General features: G+C 36.6%; 2 protein-coding genes across 2 annotated transcripts; both read left to right on the forward strand.

Annotated features, from left to right (window-relative positions):
- The first annotated feature begins 6,767 nt into the window (after positions 1-6,767).
- LOC137030702 (tripartite motif-containing protein 29-like) lies at positions 6,768-12,892 on the forward strand. The gene is made up of 7 exons (XM_067401141.1): positions 6,768-6,825; positions 8,381-8,976; positions 10,516-10,611; positions 10,747-10,965; positions 11,041-11,191; positions 12,634-12,762; positions 12,813-12,892. Exons 2-7 carry the CDS (start codon positions 8,389-8,391, stop codon positions 12,890-12,892), a joined length of 1,263 nt encoding a protein of 420 aa, XP_067257242.1. The 5' UTR covers positions 6,768-6,825; positions 8,381-8,388.
- A 27-nt stretch (positions 12,893-12,919) lies between these two features.
- Positions 12,920-15,045, forward strand: LOC137031056 (nuclear factor 7, ovary-like). Its single transcript, XM_067401654.1, has 3 exons — positions 12,920-13,017; positions 13,101-13,595; positions 14,433-15,045. Exons 1-3 carry the CDS (start codon positions 12,930-12,932, stop codon positions 14,489-14,491), a joined length of 642 nt encoding a protein of 213 aa, XP_067257755.1. The 5' UTR covers positions 12,920-12,929; the 3' UTR covers positions 14,492-15,045.
- The last annotated feature ends 3,625 nt before the right edge of the window (positions 15,046-18,670 follow it).

Genomic DNA, 18,670 nt, shown 5'->3' on the forward strand with positions numbered 1-18,670 from the left:
TCCTGGCAGTGCACACACTGGCTCTAATGCCCCTGACTCATATACACACTGTCCTTTCAATCACAGACTGCAGCTCCTCTTAAAGGCACAGGATGCTTTTGGTCAGCACCTGTTAAAGCAACTGTGACTCACAAGTTTTGGGGAGATCACTTCTCCTGCTGCTGTCTATGTCGCAAGTAAACCTTTCCTTTAAAAAGCATTGGAGATCTCATAAATAGATTTTAACATTAATAACAGTGCTATTAGGCCAATACATTATTATTTACAATACAAAATATTTTTAGTAGGGTTGTATAATTAAAATTTCACTCATGCAAGCAAGAATGGTTTGACAGCGCCAATGGCCAAAAAAATGCACTCAAAAGCTTGCAATTTTTCTGAGACTATTGAGAATGTGTGATTTCAATTTAAACAATTGAATTTGAGTATATTAACATTTCTTACAAACATGAAGCCATCCATCTATTCTCCAAACCGGTTGTCATCTGTAGGGCCACTGGAAACAGAGACATTTTTTCTAACACAATGCTACATTAGTGTAGCGACTAAATTTTAGCATTATTTTTTATTATTTTAAATGCATTAAATAGCTTGTCCTTGTAATGTGTATATTTTGTTTTGGTTTGGTGCTCTTTCTGTATGTGTATGTTCACGTAGTTTCCTCGTGTGTACAAGTTAATCACTAAATAAAGGGTTAGTTCACCCAAAAAAGGGAGGAGGAGTCAGACCCAAAAAAGGGTCTGACTCCTCCATAGACAGCAATTTAACCACCACTTTCAAGGTCTAGAAAGGTACTAAAGACATCGTTAAAATAGTTGACGTGACTGCAGTGGTTCAACCTTAATTTTATGAAGCAACGAAACCAACCAAAGCAGCATGAAGCAGCAACCAAAATACCACCTCATCCACAGTGGTACTGCACGATCAACCACCTGCTGCCCTGACCTGCTGCCTCCCGCCTAAGGTCCACTGTCCATCGTGGAACAAAAGCCAATGGAGGAGTATGTTGAGGAGGCTCTTAAGCAAGATTTCATCCATCCATCAATTTCCCCTGCAGCTTCTTTCTTCTTCGTTGGAAAAAAGGACAGAGGCTTGCAGTCCTGAGAACACACTGCAGAGAAACCAGTGCAGATTACCGTGCAGATAAATGACGCTCTTCACCGACCAGTCCACTGATAGACGCCTGCTTTCAATCACTCCCACTCCCGTTTTCAAAACGCTTTCAAATTCAAACACTTCCATGTGCTTTCAAACGCCCCCTTGTGTTGATCATTGTAGCCAATCACAGACATACAGTGGGTATGGAAAGTATTCAGACCCCCCTTAAATTTTTCACTCTTTGTTATGTTGCAGCCATTTGCTAAAATAAACTTGGCCAGATCTGTGCCTTGCCTTCCAGATCTGTGCCTTGCCACATTTCTGTCTCTGAGCTCTTCAGGCAGTTCCTTTGACCTCATGATTCTCATTTGCTCTGACATGCACTGTGAGCTGTAAGGTCTTATATAGACAGGTGTGTGGCTTTCCTAATCAACTCTAATCAGTATAATCAAACCCAGCTGGACTCAAATGAAGGTGTAGAGCTATCTCAAGGATGATCAGAAGAAATGGACAGCACCTGAGTTAAATATATGAGTGTCACAGCAAAGGGTCTGAATACTTAGGACTATGTGATATTTCAGTTTTTCTTTTTTAATAAATCTGCAAAAAAGGTCAACAATTCTGTGTTTTTCTAACAATATGGGGTGCTGTGTGTACATTAATGAGGAAAAAAAATGAACTTAAATGATTTTAGCAAATGGCTGCAATATAACAAAGAGTGGGGTCTGAATACTTTCTGTACCCACTGTATCTGTTGAGTACGTGAACACAAAGGCCAATCAGAGGTGTTTACGAAGCTGCTCAATTTCACTAAGAAATGCTCATTTCACTAAGAGGACTACCTACGGCCCTGGAAACAGCAGAAACCCTCTTTCAACAACCCTTCTGTCATTTCGGCATCCCTGAAGAAAATGTCTCTGACCAAGGTCCCCAATTAATCTCTTGTGTCTGCCATGCCTTACAACTTTTTGGAGTTACCATCAGCTTATCATGTGGATATCAACCGCAGTCCAATGGCCAGACTGAGAGGAAGATACAGGAAATCAGGAGATACCTGTGCTCATATTGCCATGATCACCAAGACAGCTGGAGTCGTTTTCTACCATGGGCCGAGTATGCACGGCTACCAGCCGCTCGTTTCCCTGGTCAGGTGAGCCATCCAAGGTTCCAGCTACCCATCATTAGTTTTAGTTCACATCCACCTACAGAGGGACGTTTGAAGACAAAAGAGCCAGGCCGATGCTAGAAGAACAGTGACACCCCAATACTATCCTGGACAGAAGGTCTGGCTCTCAACCATGGACATCTGTTTTCCACTGCCTGACGACAAGGTGGCCTACTAGAATACCTCGTCGACTGGGAGAGGTTCCCAGAGGAAAGATCCTGGGTCACTTTATATTGTCTTTTAAGTTTCAATAAACTTAAAAAATTTTAAATTATGAGGGTTTTCCCCTCCACTATTGACACTCATTGGTCGGTGCGAGGATACCTGGCTTAATCAAGTCTGCACAGTCTTGGTGTATCCTTGATAAAAGGGTCGGAGCAAGAACATTTGAATTGTACTTGGCTAGATGTGAACTTTGAATTGGAACAGTACTTGGGCAGCGACTAATAACATTTCACAAGAACACAAGTAAAGACAAGAATGCATATTGAGAAATGGCCTTGTAAAGGGGATAGCTGATTGTGTCACTGCAGCGTGACGAAGGCTGTCCCAATTCAAAGGCTCCTTCAAATGCAGCCAACAAATGCTGCCATTGTTTCCTGTGAAATGAAGGATATACAATAGATCATTTGCAGCCTTGTCTACCACACAATTCATTCATCTGAAAAAATTTGATTTTTTTTTTTTTTTTTGAGAAATTGCCAGATTACACTTTTAAATGTAAGCATTGGGTTTCAATTTACTCAAGTAATCTAATGTATGTAATAATAGAAATAAAAAAAATACAATAAAAGTTTAAATGTTGATTTATATGTTACCAACATATAGTTATAGTTATATAGTTCTTCTCTATATTATGTGGAAATATGCACTCATCCCAGATGTCACCCTGGCAGAAGCCTTACCATGGTCTCTATTGTGGCAGGCTGGCAGCCTATCCAGTTCCAGCAGCACCACCAGGGTTTCCCTGCTCAAATATTTTTTTTTTTAATATGACTCCTGGTTTTTAATATGACTCCTGGTCTTCATTCATCATTTGTTTAAAAGACCTCCGAAAAGACCTCCGACCTCCAAAGAACAGGCAAATCTTAACATAACACAGACTGTTACATAACAGTCGGGAACATTAATATGTACGCCCCTAATATTTGCATATGCCTGCTCATGTTCAAGGCATTACACAGTGATATTTGTAAATTGTCTTTCTAAATGTTTCGTTAGCATGTTGCTAATGTACTGTTAAATGTGGTTAAAGTTACCATCATTTATTACTATATTCACGGAGACAAGAGCCGTTGTTATTTTCATTATTAAACACTTGCAGTCTGTATAATTCATAAACACAACTTAATTCTTTATAAATCTCTCTAACAGTGTGTAATGTTAGCTTTATCCACGGAGCACTATCAAAACTCATTCAGAATCAAATGTAAACATCCAAATAAATACTATACTCACATGATCCGAAGCATGCATGCAGCATGCATGATGAACATTTTGTAAAGATCCATTTGAGGGTTATATTAGCTGTGTGAACTTTGTTTATGCACTGTATTATAGTCGATATAGTCGAGATTTAAAGGGGCCGCAGCCTGAATCGGCGTATAGTTAATGATTCCCCAAAATAGGCAATTAAAAAAATAAAAATAAAAATCTATGGGGTATTTTGAGCTGAAACTTCACAGACACATTCAGGGGACACCTTAGACTTATATTACATCTTGTGAAAAAACGTTCTAGGGCACCTTTAAAACAAAAACATAAATCTTTTTGACGAAATCTGAGTGCTTTCTGTCATGTTTGTGTGAACTATCCCTTTAAATTGAAGACTTCCCTGAATTTTTCCCCAATATTTTGTGACAGCTTGCAGCAGTAAATTAATAAAAAAAAAAAAAAAAAAAAAAAAAAAAAAGCAAACTTCAGTTTCATTTTCCTTCGCTGCTTCATGGCACTACCAGCACCTCCAGCGAAAGACACAGGCGTAGGCCTGTTGACATTTGGGATAGTATTACGTACAGATGATTTAGCACTCACCTTTAAAATAAAGTGAAATCGAAACTATATCACCTTAAAAACATTACCTGTACTGAACATTTAGTTCCTCAATCTCTGGTTTTTAAAAAACACAGACAATCAGTTCTGCTGTGTATTTTCTCCTGAAAGTCAGAGGCAACACTAATAGAAAGGTGAGAGGAATGAGTTTTCTTATGAAAAAAATCACATGAGCACTACTGCCGAGCACTGCAGTGTTCATAAAAAGGCTTTTGTTATCTGTTGCTAGATAATGTATTTAATAAAAATTAGTCTATTAAAATCTAAATCATGATAATGCAGAGAAAGCATTAGGCCTATGGTGTATATTGTTAAATTATGATTAAATACATATTGTATTTAATTACTTTGCAGTCAAAACTCTGCTTGAAAATGATTTAACATAAAATGTTCATTGTGACAGAAGTGAAACTGAAATGAATTGCCCTGTCTGGAAAAAAAGCAACGTTAGGATCTTAAATGAAACCGAAAATATGTTTAACAGATACACCTTTAAAGGTAATATAGAGCATGTGATTCAAATTACAACGAACAACCTCATGTTATCACTGTTTCTCCACAAACAGCCTTGACTTCCTCCAAATGTTGACAGGCAACTGCAGTGCCATATCAGGAGGTGTGCGCTGACCCAGTCACCACTTCATATAGACACAACTTCTATAGTGTCTGTATTGAAAGATGTTCAGTTTAAGGACAAGTCCGAATCCAAAACTGAAAACAAGTACAGATTCTTTAGAGGCATCTGACAACATGAAGATGCAAAAAAGCCCAAACAAACCTAATGTTCTGTGTGATGCCTGCCATGGAAATAAAAAACAAATGGCAGTAAAGTCATGTTTGCAATGTGTAACATCTTTCTGTGAGACTCACTTGGAAAATCACAAAACAGCAGCAAGGCTCAAAAGGCACAAACTGATTGACCCTGTGGAAAACCTGGAAGATTATATCTGTGAGAAACATGATAAAAACCTGGAGCTATTCTGTCGAGATGACCAGACATTTCTCTGTCTGTTCTGCACTGAAGCAGGAGACAAAACTCACAATATTGTTCCTATACAACAAGATGGTGAAAATAGAAGGGTGAGAAATATGACACAAATATCTGAAGATATTTAAGTAACTAACATTCTTGAAAAAACTCAAGCAGAAGTCAAGATGATGATATAGGACAGAATGAGGAGATAAAAAACACAAAGTGCAGTTTCAGTGATTCAAAACCATGAATACTTGACATGTGGTTTTTGTAATGATTGCTCAGCTTGTGGAGCTGGTGCTTCTGAAGGGTTTTTTTCTAACCCTATCCATCACAACTAAAGTGTCAAAACCAAACCCTTGACCTAAACCTAACCTTAACCTAATTATAACTGTAATGGTGGCTGTTTCAGAGGAACGAGAGTAGGATCCAAGTGCAATAAACATTTATTCAAACAAACATAATAAAACTAAAACCAGGCAAAACTGATAAATCCAGACACAGGCAAGGAATGCAAAGCAAAACTGACAACAAGCGCGTGCGCGCACACACACACATAACATCCATGGAAGGACAACACCAGACAAGGAACATGAGAAACACTGGGGTACACTAGGGGTGACTGGCAAACAAGACACACCTGGGGAAGACTAATCAATGGGGAAAACTACAAACATGGCCACAGGAACAGGACACAGGAATGAACACAGATACCAGAGGAACATAAAAACATTTCAACATAAAAGTCCATACAAAACCAGCTGAACACCAGGATTGTGACAATAACCTTTAGTCTTGACACTCAAACAGGCCTTTAATGGGGTCTGAGCTGTTTTTACAACATATATTGAAATATGCCAGTGCCATTATTTTGTCTCAAGATGCACATCAATAATGTTTTTTTTTTTTTTTTCCCTAAGGCATGTCCTTGAACTAAGGCTTAATCCTGGCTTAATCTAAGATCTGTCGGTGAAACCAGGCCATAATTTAATATAATATTATTTTACATTTTATTGTAAAACTATGTATTTTAAAACTAAGTGTTTAAGTTTCACTTTTTTGTTTTATTTACTTTAAGGTGTCTATTTGTTTGAATGCACTTAAAATAAAGCATAATAATTTAGCAGAAGACTTAACATAATCAACTAATATGAATAATATTTGCAATTAATCAATCAGGTGATACTGTCACACTCTCTAATGATGTTCCCAACATGACAACTATAAATAACAATAAAAGGGGGGAAATATGATTGGTCCAGTCTCAAAATATATACACTTAATATAAGATTTGAGTGATAATCTTATTATAGTTGTTGGAATAAGAAAGTATGACAAATTAAGAACAAGGTGTTTTGGCAGTATTATGTAAGATTCACTGAAATAACAAAACCGACCTTTACAGTGAAGTGAAACTGAAACCTTCCTTACCTCACTATAAAAACCTGTCAAGCTCTTGGTCCTGAATAAATGAGGAGTTGAGATCTGCTGTGTACTGTATTCTTCTCCTGAGTCCTGAGAAAACATAAACAGACAGGTGAGATTTCTTAGACCAAAACTAAAAGTGATGTACTGTAAAGCAATTAACTTAACAATGTTACTTAAATATAAGATTAGACTATATAAATCTTAGAAAGAACAGACAGAGCACCATGTTGTAGAATATATACTATTGTTAGAACAATAAGTGACATTTCATGTAAATCAATCATGATTTTACGGAGACTTAGTACAGTGAGTACTGGTATTCAACAATATTATTTATCTGTTTTTCAGTGACATTTCACATGTAAGTAAAATTAGATTGTCTGTGAAGAATAGCTAAATCATACTGTATTTTATCATTAGCACTGTTTTAAGCTATTTGTTACATATGCTGCCTAAGATCACAGCACAATGTTTAAACTGTTAAAGGGTTAGTTCAATCAAAAATGAAAATTCTGTCATTAATTACTCACCTTCATGTCGTTCCACACCCGTAAGACCTTCGTTCACCTTCGGAACACAAATTAAGATATTTTTGATGAAATTTGATGGCTCAGTGAGGCCTGCATTAACAGCAAGATCATTAACACTTTCAAAGGCCCATAAATGTACTAAAGACAGACATATTTAAAACAGTTCATGCGACTACAGTGGTTCAACTTTAATGTTAGGAAGCGATAATATTTGAAAACAAGTACAAAATAATGACTTTATTCAACAATATCTAGTGATGGACAAAAAAAAGCTTCATGAAGCTTCGAAGCTCTACGAATCTGTTGTTTCAAATGAACCAGTGAAATTTCGAAATGTTTCGAAACACTTATGATGTAACGAAGCCTCATTTACTGAAATCACGTGACTTTGGCAGTTTGATACATGCTCCAAACCACTGATTCGAAACAAAAGATTTGTAAAGCTTCGAAGCTTTATCAAGCAGTGTTTTGAAATCGTCCATCACTAGATATTGTTGAATAAAGTCGTTATTTAGTTTTTTTTTTGGCGCACAAAAAGTATTTTCGTCACTTCATAACATTAAGTTTGAACCACTGTAGTCACATGAACTGTTTTAAATACGTCTTTAGTAGCTTTCTGGGGATTGAAAGTGTTAAAGGGTTAGTTCACCCAAAAATGATAATTCTGTCATTTATTACTCACCCTCATGCCGTTCCACACCCGTAAGAACTTTTCCCATAAGAAGATATTTTTGTTGAAATCCGATGGCTCCGTGAGGCCTGCGTAGGGAGCAATGACATTTCTTCTCTCAAGATCCATTAATGTACTAAAAACATATTTAAATCAGTTCATGTGAGTACAGTGGTTTAATATTAATATTATAAAGTGACGAGAATATTTTTGGTGCGCCAAAAAAACATTGCTCCCTATGCAGGCCTCAAAGAGCCATCGGATTTCAACAAAAATATCTTAATTTGTGTTCCGAAGATAAACGAAGGTCTTACGGGTGTGGAATGACATGAGGATGAGTAATAAATGACAGAATTTTCATTTTTGAGTGAACTAACCCTTTAATGTTTTTTCTACCTTGTTATATAATATATTGATCATTGATCACTCCTATATCGAGCCTCATGGTGTCACTGTTTCTCCAGTTACAGCCATGAATTCCTTCAGCTCATCACTCTCTGATGAGCTGCTCCAGTGCCATATATGTCTGGAGGAGCTCCTTGACCCAGTCACCACTTCATGCGGACACAACTTCTGTAACAGCTGTATCGAGGCATGCTGGGAGAGTGGGCAGCTCTTTCTGTGCCGACTCTGTAAGGAAGAGTTTGATAGTAAACCAGATTTAAAGATAAATGCAGCATTTAAAAAGGTTGTTGACCGTTTCAAAGTGCATCAACGGCCAAAGAAACTTGAAGAAAATAAACACCAAACAAAACATTTTCAACAACTTTTATGTGACGTCTGCTCTGAAAACAAGCAAAGGGCAGTAAAGTCTTGTTTGCATTGTGTAACATCTTTCTGCAAGATTCACCTTGACAATCACAAAACTGCACCAAGGCTCATAAGGCACAAACTGATCAACCCCGTGGAGAACCTGGAAGATTATATCTGCGGGAAACATGATAAACCACTGGAGATGTTCTGCAGAGATCATCAGACCTGTCTATGTCTGTTTTGCACTGAAACAGTACATAAGACTCATAATGCTGTTCCTATAGAGGAAGAAAGTGGACACAGGAAGGTGAGCTTAGAACTAAAAGCTTAGAATATATTTTATCATATTTATTCTATTCAACTTAAAGGGACTGTTCACACAAAAAAATGTATTTAATCATCTCCATGTCATTCCAACGTCTCCTGTGAAACAAATATCAGCTCTTTTTCATTCCAAAGAGGCAATGCTGATTTATAATGTCAAGCTTCAAAAAGACAAAAAAGCAACATAAAAGTATCATAAAAGTAGTCCATAAGACTCACATATCAGGGTTCCCACTCTTTTTCAGCGATCATTTTCCAGGACATTTTCAATTTTACAAAAATGGGAGTAAAAGACTGGGATTACGACCTAAAGTAATATATTGCTCTCTAAGTCTTTGAAAGGTTTATTGCCATGACTTAACTATAAAATCAGTTTTTAATATGAGCTCTTAATCATACATTATGACTATGGAAGATTGTTTCCGTTCAAAAAAAAAGGTAATTGCGACTTACTTTTACTTTTTATCTCGCTATTCTGATTTTTTCTCTCACAATTGCAAGTTTATATCTCACAATTCTAAGAAACAAAGTAAGAATCGCAAGATATAAACTGTCAAATGCCAGAAAAAATAATAATTGCAAGAAAAAAAGGTCAGAATAGCATGATATAAACTCGCAATTCTGACTTTTTTTTCCTGGCAATTGCAAGCTTATATCACAATAATGTAAACTCGCAATTGTAGGAAAAATATTTAGACTTGTGAGATAAAAAGTTGCAATTAGGCTGACATTATTTATTTATTATACAGTGGCAAAAACAAGATTCCATAGTTTATTGTCATTACTTAACTACTGATACACACTTCTATTTTTTTGGCAGTAAGTTTTGGAAGATCATTATCTTTGCCAGGTGGACTAAACGCAGCAATTATGAACACTGCACTTTCTGCAACTAATGGTGATTGTATTACGTCAGTGATAAACTCTTTGGTCTCGACTAAAGAAAAACCCAAGAACTTTTAAAAAAATAATTTTCCAGGACAAATACAAGATTTTCCAGGACATTTTACATTTTCTATAATTTTCCATGTGTTTTCCAGGACTGGAAAATTTGTCATCAATTTTCCAGGTTTTCAAGGTTTTCCAGGACGAGTGGGAACTCTGCATATATTAATAATTTTTGTGAGTCAAACAGTCCACAGTTTAAGTTATTGGCTGATCATTTTCTCCACCAAAAAGCTGTGAAAGAAACTATAAAAACTGCACATTGAAACTACAGGAAAATATCAGTTAATAATTTAAATTTTGGCCTGTTCTTCACAGAATGATACACACATGAGTTTGGGTTTTTTAATGATGACAAATTTTTCAAGTTTGGGGTGATCTGTTCCTATTCTGTTTAAAAAATGAACCGTGCTGCCAAAGTATACATCAAATAAAGCATTGTAAATTAAATTCAATTGGGGAAATCCACCAAATTCACTGAAAAGAATATTTTTAGTATAGTAAGAGAACAGTTTAATACAGTTAAGGTTTACACTTTTTGCAGTTGCTTTAACATCATATTGCTTTCTGTCCTCAGGCTCAACTGGAAAAGACACAGGCAGAAATCAAGGTGATGATCCAGGACAGAAATAAGAAAATTAAGGAGATAAAAAACTTAGTGGAGTCCAACAAGGTCTGTCACTGGTGACAAAAACATTACTATAAAAATACAAACTGGCATATTTGTTGAGTCTTAAAGCATGGTGGAACGAATGGTTTGGAATTTGATTGTGATTTGACTGTCTAATATTCTTCTCAACATACCCAGAGCACCACAGAGAGAAATAAAGTTGAGCTGTTCGCTGATCTGATCCGCTCCATTGAGAGATGTCAGTCTGAGCTGGTGATGGAGCAGAAGCAGAAAGCAGCAGAGAAACAGGCTGAAGAGCTCATTAAAGAGTTAGAGCAGGAGATCTCTGAGCTGAAGAGGAGAAACACTGAGCTGGAGCAGCTCTCACACACTGAGGATCACCTGCACCTCCTACAGGTCAGTGTCCGTCTCTCTGCTCTCCTCACAGGGCAACACTACTCATTCTGAAGAAATTCTCCTGCATTTCTCCAGGTTTACTCATCTATGTGCAGCCCTCCACAAGTGAAGACCTGGACAAACATCGACATTAACATAGATCTACTGAACACAGAAACTCTAGAGAAAGCCCTTACTTGCCACAAGGAAAAAGTCAACAAGGAACTGAAAAAAATCCATGAGATCAGTAAGCATTATGGAAATTTATTAATTTATATATGAACCAGAATTCTCAATTAATTCTGAATGGTGCATGCTTCTAACTGACTTGAATCTAATTATTTAAGAGGATTCTCGTGTTTAAATTATACAAGAATATCCACAGTTAGACCACTGAGAGATTTCTAAACAAGTATTAGTACTTTAAATTGCTATTAAAGGTGTAGTAAGTGATTTCTGAGAAATGCTGTTGAAAGTGGATCGGACCAAGTACTACAACAAGCTTGTAGCCAATCAGCAGAAGGAAGTGTATTCACTCATGATGGAGGAGGAGAGAGAGTGAGCAAGAGGGAGATTTGAAGAAAGACTGTAGAAAGAGACATGGGAGAGAGACATTACAAAAGAAAGGTCAGAGGAATATCACTGGAAAAAGAAGGGTTACGATTAGGCAAGCGCTTTAGGACCCGCATTAACATTAGAAAAGCTTTCCAGTGCTGGAGAGACCTGAAGGAGAGCAATGAAGGGAGGGGTGTGTTTGTTTGGACTGATTAAAGATTTTTCTAGTCGACTATTAGTCAATCATATAAGTCAGGGGTAGGCAAGTTCGGTCCTAGAGAGCCGCTGTCCTGCAGAGTTTAGCTCCAACCCTGAAAAAAAAAACCTTCAGCTGCCTATAGCCTTAGTAATCCTGAAGAGCTTGATTAGCTTGTTCAGTTGTGTTTGATTAAGGTTGGAGCTACACTCAGCAGGACAGTGGCTCTCTAGGACCGAACTTGCCTACCCCTGATTTAAGTCATTAGTCTACTAATCGTAGACTACTAAAGCCTATTCCGTGCTCAAGCATACGCATAAAGTGCGCTAATACTTTGGCTTCCATACTCTGCAAAGAAAATTGGATATGCACCTAATAATAGCGCAAATTTATCTAGGTTAATGTTAGAAAGAGCGAGCATTTAAAGTTGCTACTACTTACATGTTTCAAATGATAAGCCATATTTGAGGTCGATGGATGATAGGCAAACGTTTGGATTTCCTGCCCGACATGCTGTAATTACCACAAGGACCCGCCGTTAACGATCTGTCCCTCACGGATTGCGTGACTTCGCCACAACTTTTTTTTGGTTTGCGAATAACCGACTTATAAAAATTTTGGTCGACTGAGCCTCTTCTAGTCGACTAGAATTTAGTCAACTATTAGGGGGCAGCCCTAGAAATACCAAGTGTTTCTCAGAATTTACTTACTGTACCATTAAATGTGATTGCAAGTCAGCTTAAATATATGCTCAGTTGTTTTGTTTTTTTTGTCACAATCCTGATTGCCAGCAACATTTTGTATAAGCTGCAGCTGTCTAATGGTGTGTTTTGCTCAGTTCTTAATCTAGTGATAAAATAAGGCTTGCATCAGTCTTGTTGTTCACTAAACATCTTAAACTTAAACATCTCAGTGAATTTTCACATTTACTTTCACAGTTCAACTTCCTGTTATTCAAGGATTCGACTTCAATCAACTAACATCACAACCTTCAGCCAATAGGATATTTGTATTTGGCAGCGCTAACACAGATTCTGTTCCCTCAAGTCCTTTAAGGGTACCTAAAAGTTCTTTAGTGACTGAAAAAAAGAATGAGACTGTGAATTTGAGAACACAGCAAGGCACCCTGACAGAGATTTCAAAAATCAAAAGAAGCGAAGTTCAGACAGAGGGCAAAATCTACTTTACTCTGGATAAAGCAGACTGCAGCACTCCCTCAAGGAAGAGAGTGGGAATGATTAAAGGACAAGTGAAGGTCTCACGCTTCGGTGCCGGTACTTCTCCATTATCAGATCTGAGCTCAATACAGAAACTTTACGAAGGTAAGATAAATATGAATAATAATAACATGAGATTCGGGGGTGCTTGTAATGCATTCATCGCCTTTCCTGTCTTTCTATTGCAGTGTATGTGATTTTGGATCCTAACACAGCTTACCCTAAACTCATCCTGTCTAAAGACAGGAAACAAGTGAGTTATGGTGGAACCTGGACAGATGTTCCCAATAACCCTGAGAGATTTGACTCCTCTGCCTGTGTCCTGGGAAAGGATGGGTTTTCCTGTGGGAGGTTTTACTTTGAGGTCCAAGTCAGTGATAAGACTGAATGGGATTTAGGTATGGCTACAGAGTCCATTAGGAGAAAGGGGAAAATAAGAGTGTGTCCAGAGGATGGATTTTGGTGTATATGGCTACGGAATGGCTGTGAATATATGGCTAATGAATCTCGTCCTCTTTCCCTTTCCCTGATAGACAAACCCCAGAAGGTGGGGCTGTTTGTGGATTATGAGGAGGGTCTGGTCTCCTTCTACAATGTGGAGACCAAGGCTCTTATCTACTCCTTCACTGGTCTGTCTTTTACTGAGAGAATCTATCCATTTTTCAGCCCTTGTAACAAAAGAGGTGATATGAACTCAAAGCCTCTGATTATCTCTACTGTTAAAGTCTAATTATCCTATGTTCCTGTAGAAAAAAAGTAATACAACAACATATAAAGGCCATTGTTTAGTGAACACACAATTATGAGTTCATTTTTGAGGAATTAGGCTTACTATACTTTACTACTAATCCTTTACAAGGATTACTTTACAAAATCCCCAGAGTTAAATCAACTCTGCTCAGAGTACATATGGTCCCTCTCTAAATAGTGTTAAAATAACACTGAAGCAGAGCTAAATTTAATGAGATAATTAAGCATTTAATTAAGTAATGATTGTGCATTAGTGATGAACACCTGCTGTTAACAAGCAGAATCACTGAAGAAATAAGAAAAAACACAAGAACTACAAGTGACTTAAGTCAGCCTTATTAACTGCTTAATTGTCTCATTACTTTAACTCTGCTTCAGTGTTATTTTAACACTTAGAGAGGGACCATATGTACTCTAAGCAGAGCTGATTTAACTCTGGGGATTTTGCTGTGTAGTTTTTTTATAATGACCACAGAACTTAGGTTGTTAGATAAAACACACTACTTAAAGCTGCTGTCCATAACTTTTTTTAGTTAAAAATTATCCAAAATCCATTTTTGAGCAAGTACATAACCAGCAAGTGTTCAAAACTATCTTCTTACCTTAGCCCGATTCACAATGACAAGCTTGTAATAATGTTTTATAATTCGGGGGGTACTGGTTGGTTTCCGCAGGAAATTCAAGCACCATTTGATGTAATATGAGTTAAGTGATCGTTAGTTTTGATCACCATTGGTAGCGTGATTTATTGTAATGTTTTTTTTTCTCAGTTGGTCAGAACAAAAGTGGCAGATTTGTTCAGATGACATTCTCCGGTGAAAATTCTTAATTGGTCATATTTCCAAGACTACAATCTGTGATTCAGAAGTACAGTATCTATCCACCAGTGCGGTGACAGTCACACATTCTCCTCAAAACATTAGATTCATCCGCGCAAAGTAAAGATGATAATTCCGCAAATAACAGCAATTGCAGGTTTCGAACAGAGATGGCGACAAAGAGGCAATTCTTACGGACTGTAGCTTTAAAATTTTACTGATAAACATTTTATTATTATTGTAGTATTTAATGGGAATTTGGTATGGTACCACTAGACATATTGTTTTCTTCCTTAGATTGCTTCATGTCTCCTCTGGTAGTAATTATTTTCCTCCCCTGGTATATTTTTTATGGATATGTCGACTGTGCTCAATATGCTTAGCATCTTTTTGTACCTGTGATTTTATTTTGTAAAGAATTATTCATATTTATTATTATTTTATTCATTTATTTATAGTTTTGTTTTGTTTTTTACTATTTGCTTGTCTTACTATCTTGCTGTTATCATTATTATTATTGGTATGTTTTTTTCTAGCATTAATTTTATTCTTTTGTTATTTGTTGTTTGGATCCTATTATTAACAAAAGATATATATGGAGGTTATATAAGTATATGTATATGTTTTGTAATTGTATGTTATATTTTGTTATGGAATATGGAATATATAATATATAATATGGAAAATTTAAATAAAGTGAGAAAAAAAAGATTGCTTCTTGTTATTTTCCTTTGTTGTTTTGGGTGTGGAAAAAAAGTGTGCTAAATGAATAGCCTAAATGGTGTCATTTGACATTAGGCTAGATTTTATGGCTTGACTCAACATCCTGACCAACTCAACAGGTACACAAAAGAGGAATATGAAATGAGGTAATTCTATGCATGTTGTTTAAGTTTTAATTTAAAAACAAAAATAAAATAGCCTATGTCAACAAAGCATCACTCTTGACACGTGTCCAATCAAAAAAAAAAAAAAAAAAAAAAAAACTCAAACAAAAAGTGGCTAACCATTACAAAACAAATGGCTTGCTAAGAGGTTTGTTTATTTCAAATATCACATAAAGCTAGAACTGGTGCACCCCCCAACACCCTATATTAGCGGACGCGCGCTTCTGCTTCGTCTCTGTATTTATATACGTTGAGTATTTACTTCATTAACGAAAGTTACCGGCCATTGAGAACTAAAAATTTGATCATAATAAAATGTAATTTTACAGAAGGACGACCACATTTACATCTAAATATGCTACTAAAGTACACGGAACACAACACCATCAAATTGCAGGACATAATTCCATAATTTTGTTTTGGTTCATTTAAGTCTTGCAAAAGATCATGTTGATAAATATGCGCGCAGTTTAGAACAAGAGACGTAATCAGAAGGCCTATAGATACTTATTTATAAGTGTTTTTTATGTTTTGACACTTTTATATTACCAACCACTGAACATGAATATCATATCATAGCCTACCTGTAATAGTGAAGTTCAGCAAAGTAGCTGTTGTTTCTAACTTGTTTATCCGATATTTTCTTAGCCATGCTTCAACAGAAGAACATACAACCGCCTTTTGAGAGCTGAGGTGGTCGAAATAATGGCTTGGATTCGTGTTAGAATGACACGCAGATAAAATGGGCGTCATTTACAATAATTTTCTTTTGCAAAGTGATTTCAAATCTTAAACTTATAGTCATAAAGCTGGTAAACCCAAGCATGTTTAAATATATTTATTATTTACTGTATTCGAATGACGACCACGCAGTGATAAAAATAAAGGGACGTCACGTGACCCTTCATAAGCAAAAACGCTTTTCTTTTTTTTTTTTTCTTTCTTTTTTTTTGGAATATCATAATATTGTGTCGTATCTAGAAAGGCCAATTTCATCCTGCAAAAGGATAATTTATACAACTTTACAAACCACAGATATCCTAACACATTTGAATAATTCAGTAAACATATTTATTGAATAATTTAAGAAAATTTTCGTTAGTTTTAATAAAAATTTGATTCGCATTTCAGCTTTTAAATCCTCCATTAACGATCACTCTTTATCCATAAGTACTACTATTTTCGCTAAAATTATTTACTTGAACCGTTTTGAAATACTCATGAATTCATATTTCACCAACATGCCACTAGATGGTGCGCCACTACTGTGAAAACTCTTGATCATCTAAATCGTAAAACCTGTGTTGAGATTAACAAACAAAGGACTTCATTCGGAGAACGTCAGATAAGCCACTTTGGTTCAGAAATGAAATAATAACAGCAATAATATTTAGTTTATGACTGTGTATCTTTATGTTTTATATAGTCACACATGATGGAGTTGTCTCAAGTTGACCCTAACAGTGAATTTGTGTCATTATTTAAGTATATATTTAAATAAAAAAGTAATTAACATCAGCAGTTCTTGAATTTCAAGATTTTTTAATTCCTCATAAACACAAACGCATTAACTCGCAACACCTTGGCTTGTACGGCTACAGAATGTCAGAACATCCCCATCACACCCCCACCCTCTTCTTTTTCTGCTTTTCCCTCCCTCCCTGTTCCCTGTTCTTTTCCTTCCCTTTTCCTGGGCTGAATGAATGGAAGGTCCCCCGCAGCACAATGGAAGCTGGTCTCGTAGGAATGACAGAAATGTCTGGAGTCAGCAGGAGGCAGGTGGCTATGGGCAACACGCCCCCCATGACATCACAGACAAGTACATTCCACCCTCCTACTGACTCCACTTCACTTCTCTCCCCCGTCCCTCAGTTTTTCCAAAGTAAAGTGATACATTTGAGGACTGAGACAAAGATGTGAAATGTATAGATATTTTTACTGGTGAAATGCATTGAGAAACTTTGTTTTTAGGAAAGAATGGTGTGTAATGTTCACATTATGTATATTTAACATTGATTTGGTTTTATGCACAGCTCAATAAATCCAACAGTTTTACTCTTTATAACACTGAATATGGTTCTAGGTCAAACAAACAATGCATTGAGCATGTTTCCACACAGCCTTTCTCTGTAATATCTTTGTGACACTACTAACCCAAGGCTAGGCTTTAATTCTGTTCTTTTGACAGAGCAGCATGTGTGCAGGAAAACATCCCTGGTCTGGTTGTCATATGGGGGACTAGTATCCATAAATGGAAAAGCACAGCAACAATCTGCACCGTTTGATTCATGTGATATTGGATTTCTCTCTTAGCTTTGTACAGATCCTTTTTTCCCCCATTCCTTTTCTCTGTTTCCCCCACTCTGCCTCTCTCATTCTGTCTCACTCTCTCTATTCCGTCTTCCCTCATTCTTTCTGGCAGGCATTCAATTTCACACTTGGGGGAGCAGAATGAGGGGAAGGTCAGGGCTGTGTCAACAGAGGCCAGCATTTTTTTTTTTTTTTTCATTTTCTTTTTTTTCTGCTGATACAGGGAGAATGAAGGGAGAAAGAGAGACCTAAGTGTCCCTTTTCTTGTCTCCTTCTCACATTCACCTACTTCTCCCTGCTCTCTCACACTCTAGCAGACACTGATTCCTTCCCTCGGGTCTTCTCACTGCAGTTGTCTTGTCTATCCAAGCAACAAGAGTTACTAGTGAAAATGACCTTCACTTATAACATTTCAATCTCTCAATGATAAATACCATGTAACAAAACTGGCACGCAGGTTAACAGCTTGTCCATTTTTGGGCTTTTATACACAAGCTTCGGAACTGTTCAAATCAATATTAATTAGTGCTACCCGGGAAAGTTCTCAGAACTTTGACTAATATTCTGGCAAGGTTCTTTCAAAGTTGTGAACAAATGTTATCCAATCTTGTTTGCAAAATGATCGCCCCAAAAAAAAAAATTTACTTCATATATCTATCATGGAATAATTTTTTCTGAAACATCCGAGTTGGACATTTGACTGTCTTTAAACATTATTACTATTATTACATTATCACAATATAAGATTTTTGCAGTAAAATATCCAAAAACCACTAGGCCAGTGTTGAGTTGTTGTAAGTTGAGTACTTCCAATATCCCAAATGTTTCCAACTACTTGTAAATCGTGAGAAAAATTGCGATTTTAACCAAATATGGGACGTGTACGTGAGTCGCCTGTCAATTGCGTCATACCCGCGTTACCCTCGTTTTCCGGTGTTATTTTGTAGAAACCATGGAAACACTAAAGACGTTTTATTATATAAATCTTATTAT

The sequence above is a fragment of the Chanodichthys erythropterus genome, chromosome 11, assembly GCF_024489055.1.
Source record: "Chanodichthys erythropterus isolate Z2021 chromosome 11, ASM2448905v1, whole genome shotgun sequence".
NCBI classification, from domain to species: Eukaryota; Metazoa; Chordata; class Actinopteri; order Cypriniformes; family Xenocyprididae; genus Chanodichthys; species Chanodichthys erythropterus.